The following is a 7,077-nucleotide window of genomic DNA, read 5'->3' as shown; positions in this document are numbered from 1 at the left end:
TAAGCTCCTCTACGTTGATCATCAATATAGCAGCATCAATAACAATAAAACATCAAGAGCATTCACACATTAACACAGTATGTATCCCGGGGAAAGCATCTCGTTAAAAACCCCAACTATTTGTATATTAATGATTGAGTCATGTAACATTACACAGAATAATACTTCTCACAAGTATCTCCACCTCTGTTACACACAATACAGCTCAGATCTGATCTCCAAATCTCTTCCACTGCTTGCCTGCCTCCACTGCTCAATACCTGCTCAAGAACTGATGAGAATGGCTCACCAAACTCGTTTTTCACCTGCAAAATAGTCACTCACACTTTGTTGGACGTGAGCACAAGCTATAATGTGGGCAAATACGTGAGCAAACTCATTGGCATACTCAATCCCTTGATTGTGCAAGATCTGGTGCACAACTATAGTCACAATTGATAGCAATCTGATTCTCTACCACCTGTCCCCATTGAACTGAACATGCACTGACATGCAACTGAGTTAACTGATGTATTCATTAGTTGTATTATGAGTTAATAACTTGTGAATTAATTAATAACTAATTCACCCAACTCATCTCTAGTCTATTTTCCAGTTAGACTAAATACAACCAGTTTAACAAAGCTAAACTGAACACAACTCCATCAACTCCACAATCAACTCCACCAAACTCAACTGATTGAGTTCTAACTGAAGTCATGCATGAAACAACTCAACTGACTCATAAGAAAAGCATATTTCCTCCTGACAGCTGCATGTGCCACCTCTGTAGCTCAAACTGAAGTGCTCCAAGAGAATAAGATTAAGTTTATAGTCCAAATATTATTGTGAGATAATAATATTTGACTTTTCTATTTTTGACAGCCAGTCTAAAAATAGACTTTGATCACTCACACTTTCATCAAAAATAGAAGTCCATCTATTTTTTCCCAACTTGATCAATAATCCATAAACAGCAACCTGCAATCCATAGACATGATCCATATGTCTAAAAATAGACATAGTCTAGAAATAGACTTGCGCCAAAAATAGCCCGCGGGCCCACTTAGTGAAGGCGACTCTTTTCACTAAGCTCCATCATCTTGTTGCAATCTCAACAAATTGGGTTCGACTACCTGGATGGCATTAAATTGAGCTACAACTCCATGATGGCCCTTTTTTAACAATTTTTCCATCTTATGTGAGTTGATGATAGAGGGAGCTCCCGCCTTGAGTCCGCGGAGGGTATGTGTGTAGTCGTTCTACTTAAAGCTCATATATAACTCCTGGAAATCCATTGTGATTGGCCCAAGTGTGCGAAGCCATTCAACACCGAGGATAATGTCGCACCCTCCCATGTGTATGGAAAACATGTGGGTCTTCAACTGCTAATCACCCATTTGAAGTTTGACATTTTCACAGCGGCCGTCACATTTCATTATTCCCCCATCTAAAATTTGGACTTGGAAGTTAAAAAATGCTCATACAAAACAATGCACTGCTTCTGTGATTTTTTTATGGATAAAATTATGTGTACTTCCACTATCAATCAGGACTACTACTGGGCGAAGCTTAATAAAACCTCTAATTTTGAGAATTTGAAGTGAAGAAATCCCTGCGAAAGCATGCAGTGAAATAACTGGTTCATCAGGGACATTGTCCTTCTGGTTGTCCTCTTCTTCCTCCTCAGGTTCCTCAAATGGTGGGGCTTCCTCCGCTGAGCTATGATCAGTGGCATCAATTTGAAAGAATTTGGGCTCCTTGCATTTATGACCGGGGGAGTATTTTTCATCACAGTAGTAACATAATCCCTGCTTTCATCTTTCTGCCATTTCTGCAGGTGACACCTTTTGAACCTTAAGTGTTTGAGTAGTGTTGTGAGCCTGTGGGGGGTGACCCTTGGCGGTGAAATTTGGGCGATTGGACTGGGCCGCTAACGCACGTTCAAATTTACGAGCTATCTTGCAAGCCTCCGACCATGTGGGAGGGTGGTGCAGTCGGACGTGAGCTTGTATGGCCTCTTTAAGACCACTGATAAAACATTCAGTGTAGAACTCATCTTGGAGACCCATAGTGCAGAAAGCTAAGGATTCAAAGGCTGTAATATATTCATCCACTGTGCCAGTCTATTAGAGCTTAGTGAGACGATCCAAAAAAGTAGAGTCATGGTCAAAGCACTCTATAAGAGCTTTTTTGAAGGTGTCCCAAGTCAAGGGCCTTCCATTGCAATGTTGATGCCATTGCCACCATTGCCATCTTTCACTGTCCAAGTACATGCTCCCTACCATAAGCTGAGTCTCATTATCCAAGATGTAATTCAGATTGAAATACTGCTCCATTTGTGCTACCCATGCTACTGGGTTAGAACCATCAAATTTATGCATATCCAACTTGGGTGTTCCCGGACAAGATTGTTGTTGGGTGCCCCAGAGGTGAAGAGAGTGGCTAGACTCACCCTCACTATGTTCATTGCCAATATACACCTCCTCACGGGCTTCCACCTTGCCCTTAGAGAGTGTGTTAGTTATTGTCACCAACTGGTCTTGGATTTCTTTCAAGGATTGTTCAACTTTATCGATCTTCTCATTGGCCATAGCTTGAGCTCTAGTTTCTACCATGCACCGATCCGATGTACTTGAAATTTCGGACCGCCTGAATTTTTTTGGCACTACAATTGAATGGTACCCTCTTGCTCAGCTCGTCGTCCTGATTCTTATGGGCTAAGTCACCAATAAGTGCTCTGGGGGGTCTCAGACTTCTTTTTTTTTCCTGAAAACATCTAACGGAGTTTTACTCCTTGCTTAGGAATATTGCAGTCGCCAAATCTCCGAAATGTCAATGTTTCCAAAAGTCCTGTGAAAATCATGCCCAGGTATAGGAACCCACACAACTACTCAAATCTGGATGGCAGATCTGATGGATCTGAGAGATCTGAATAGTTGATCAGAGAGATCTTGAACAACGGAATAGATTTCTGCTACGGATCCGATGGATCCAATAGATCTGAATGGATTTCTGATAAATCTGAATGGCGGGACTAATTGTTGCTACTGCTGTAAAACCCCCACTTGCGAGATCTGATCTAGCAGAGATTATGCATGATCCAAAGATAAAGAAGGGAACTATGGTATCGAGGAGTGTCAAGTGCCACAGATCGCAATATACATAAGGGTCTGACAGTAGTACTTGGCCCAATGTTTCAGGGCACTAACTAAGGAGGATCAACCGTAACCTTAGCCGTACAACCCAACTACCCTATCGTACGGGCGAGTAATCTCTACGAATCCTGTTCTTGGTGTACTGTAGCAGCAAGACGGCCGACGGTTTATCTATGGCGAGGTTTCAAAGGAGCTAGGGGGCTTTCGATATACCCAGAGGGTACTTGGAAGATAGTCTATGCGTGGTTCTGTCTAATGCGCTACTACTCGAAGGGGTACCCATAGGGGTTACAAGGGAGTCCAACAAGCGTGACCACCTCTTGTATTTCCTATGTGCATGCCTCCCGAAATCCACAGGTTTATGCGCTCAACAACAGATATCGTGGTTTAAAGACGCCAGAGCACATCTCTAGCCAAAAAAATTTGCTAAGAAATGATGATCCCACCGGCCCTGGAAAGCGCTCTGATACCACTTGTTATGCTCTTAACCTCCAAGATGATACAAGAATATCAAATATGCACAGAAATATACCCAGAACATAGAACAGTGAGAAATAACAGAAGGTATTTTATTATTCAGAGAGCAATGTTCACTTGCCTCTTCGATGGGGCAACCTCCAATAGAGCAGAGCTCGATTACAAAATAAGACACGATGCTCCTTGCAGGGAGTCTTTATCCTTTATATATGACTCATACATGCAATACCATGGAGCGATACCATGGTTCTTATTAATACCATCTATCTAATACCATGGCCCATTTGCAACTAACTGTGGTCCCGTCATTAAATGCGGGTTAACCACTTACAATTATTAATATGGGCTTTATTGACTCTTTACTTAACTATAACTATGAATCGATCCTACTACATAAATAAGGGGGTTAGGGTGGGACACTAACACGGACCAACCCATTCCAGTAGTGAAGAAGAAGTTGCAGAGAGGAGGTATGAAGGGTGAAGCCCCTGTGACAGAGAGGAAGAAGTTGTAGGAGCATTTCTATCACCAAAGGATAGAGGAAGTGTTGTTAAAGAAACTCAAACACATGTGATAAGAGCCCTTCCATCATCTCCTACAGAGCCTACTGAAATCCCCAGTGATTACTGGAGGATATTCATGGCACCTACAACCTCCACTATTGACTTCCCAATTGGGGATCTTGGCACTGGCACACCAACAAAGCCCATTCCTTTAACAACTTTACCTAGCTTTCATGGGCTTACTTCAGAAGATCCCGACACGTTCCTGTTTGAATTTGACATTGTGTGTCAGGGATATGATTATATAATGGATGCTCATAAATTGAAAATCTTTCCTGCCACACTAAAGGGGACAACCCTGCGATGGTTTATGGGTCTTGGGGGAAGGACTATTTCAACATGGGAAGAGATGAAAACTGCTTTCTTGGAGAAATACCAGGATTACTATAAATCACAGGATATTAAGGAAGAACTCTTCAAGTTTACACAGAAAGAGGATGAAAATATGGAAGACTATGTGGAACGTTTTAAATACACATTGCAGAGATCAGGTCACTCCAACCTGGATAAGGACATTTTGAAAATTATCATTCTCCGGGCCTTTCGAGAGGACTCTTTGGAATTTTTAAACATAGTCAAAAAGGGAGATATATCAAAAGATAACTTTGACACCATCTGTGAGTTGTGCATCTAGTGCTCAAGTGGAGTTGAAAGGAATAAAAAAGGGATTCGGTCAATGAAAGTATCATGTGGAGGTGTCACAGAAGAAGAAATTGGAAATCTGTTGGACAGCTTGAGGACTGATATGCTGAGTACCCTGTCTCAACAAATGGACACACTGCAGGTAAAACAGAAACAACTGGAATTGGAAAGAACTATGGATATATTTTTCCCAAAGTGTAGGAATAAACACCCAAAGAGGGAATGCCCATTGAACTTTGTAGAGGAATGTGCAATCTGTGAGTTGAATCATGCAACAAGTTCATGCCCATCCTTGCCAGGATTGAAAGCCATTTTTTAAGGGAGAGGCGAAGAGATGGATCAGATGTAATTTATGGGACCTAAGAAGCCATGGAAACCTCGGTCATCAATGGGAAATCAAGGTATGTTCCCGGACCCATCTCAATATTTTAGTAATTTTAATATGGGTCCCCAATCCATGCCTTATCCACCTATGTGGCCCCAGTACCATCTTCCACCCTAGCAAAAATGGGCTCGTCAAGCTAGTTTGAGTTCCTTGTGGGCTTCCAACTAGCATGGACCTTCTCCTCCTAGGCAATTTCCCCAGCCAATGCCACAACAGCAACTCCAGTTGCCCTCTAATATTTCCACTGGTAATCAGCCTGTTTTCCCTCAACTTCCCATCCAACCCAATCCACACCCTAACAATAAAGGGGCTCAACAAGCTGACACCCTCAACCTACCTTCATACAACATCTCCACCATAGAATTGTATGAGATGAATTTAAGATCTTGGCAGGTAGTAGATGCTCAACCCTCACCTGTTATCACTGAACAAGTTATCAATGAGGTAAAGGAACCAGAAATGGTTGAAGAGGAATCGAACCAAGTCAGCAAAAATCGAACACCTCCTCAGCTGCTAATTACTCAAAAACACCAAACTGAACCACCCTATCCAGAATGATTGGCTTTGAGTAAACAGATCCCTCAAGATGAGTTTGATTTGTTAGGGGAGCTACAAAATTTGTTTGTTAAGATCCCCCTGCTGCAAGCTATGAGGGATGTACCTATATATGCAAAAACTCTCAGGGAATATTGCACTAAGAAGCCTAAAAAGAAATCAAAGGACCCACTCACCATTCATGTTATGGGAAAGCTATCTGATTTTATGATGGGGAAGGTCATGCCTATGAAATATGGGGATCCTGGGAACCCAATTTTAACCGTGAAAATTAATGGAGTAGAAATTCTAAACGTGTTGGTAGATTTGGGTGCCGCCATAAATGTCATTACCACTGAGACCATGCAGGCATTGGGTCTTCGGAACTTGAAACCTACACCTACTATGTTAGAGCTGGCGGATCAATCTACGGTTAAACTGGTAGGGAAGTTAGAAGATATTACAATCTCAGTTGATTCATGGCACTACCATGTGGACTTCCTAGTACTGCAAATGCAATCCCTAGCTAGTGGCCATCCCCTAATTCTGGGAAGACCGTGGCTGGCAACTGCAGACGCTTATATTTTGTATCGTTCTGGACATATGGTTATCTCGAATGGATAGAGTACTAAGAATTTAGTGTTATATCCTCCTCCAGAACCTAGTCCATCAGTGAAACCATCAGTCCACAAGAAACCTTTACCAAAGGAAGAATCTGAATCTGAAAATGAGGAATTAAGACCAGTCCTTACTGTTGTACAGGCTCTTTAGTTGAAAATAGAAACAAAAGATGATACAAATACTACTTTTATTAGTGATCCCTGTTCTATTTCAGATTCAACCTAGAGAATCCTAGAGTCTGTTTTGAGCTGTGAAATGTAGGAAAGTATGGGTGTTGGGTTGTGTTATATTATTTCCACATAGTTAACAGGGGGTTTGAAGGGCACCTATAACCCCACTTTATGGGGTCTGGGGCAGTGCCCCGGAAAATTTTGGTTTTGGACCCTATGTTAGGTTGAGCGGACCCACCTATGGTTTTGTGCATGATTTTCGCACATGTTTTTTGGATGTGATGGTTTTCAGTCCATGGTATTGGACGCGATGGTTTTTGGTCCATGGTATTGGATGCGATGGTTTTCGGTCCATGGTATTGGATGCTTCGGCATGTATAAATATGTATTGTAACATTGAAAGGAACATAATGAAAAATCAAGCTGGTAGTCCTGGTTTTGGGATCTAGGGGAAAATCTCTGTGTATATGTGTTTTATGTGTTATGATCAAGTTGGTAGTCCCTGTTTTTGGATCCAGGGGAAATGACTCGTAAGAAACCATCTCTTT

General features: G+C 41.9%; 1 protein-coding gene across 1 annotated transcript; it reads left to right on the top strand.

Moving 5' to 3' along the window:
* The first annotated feature begins 5,852 nt into the window (after nucleotides 1–5,852).
* LOC149265332 (uncharacterized) lies at nucleotides 5,853–6,362 on the top strand. The gene has a single exon (XM_089403188.1). It carries the CDS (start codon nucleotides 5,853–5,855, stop codon nucleotides 6,360–6,362), a length of 510 nt encoding a protein of 169 aa, XP_089259314.1.
* Nucleotides 6,363–7,077: the final 715 nt, after the last annotated feature.

The sequence above is a fragment of the Pinus tabuliformis genome, chromosome 6, assembly GCF_031772625.1.
Source record: "Pinus tabuliformis cultivar Carrire ecotype Pingquan chromosome 6, CPIR1, whole genome shotgun sequence".
NCBI classification, from domain to species: Eukaryota; Viridiplantae; Streptophyta; class Pinopsida; order Pinales; family Pinaceae; genus Pinus; species Pinus tabuliformis.
Note: the sequence above shows the minus strand (reverse complement) of the source record. Positions and strands in the feature narration are given on the sequence as shown.

Bases quoted from the DNA above. Each gene is read 5' to 3' on its own strand.
- LOC149265332 (XM_089403188.1), top strand. From the start codon at position 5,853: ATGAGGGATGTACCTATATATGCAAAAACTCTCAGGGAATATTGCACT.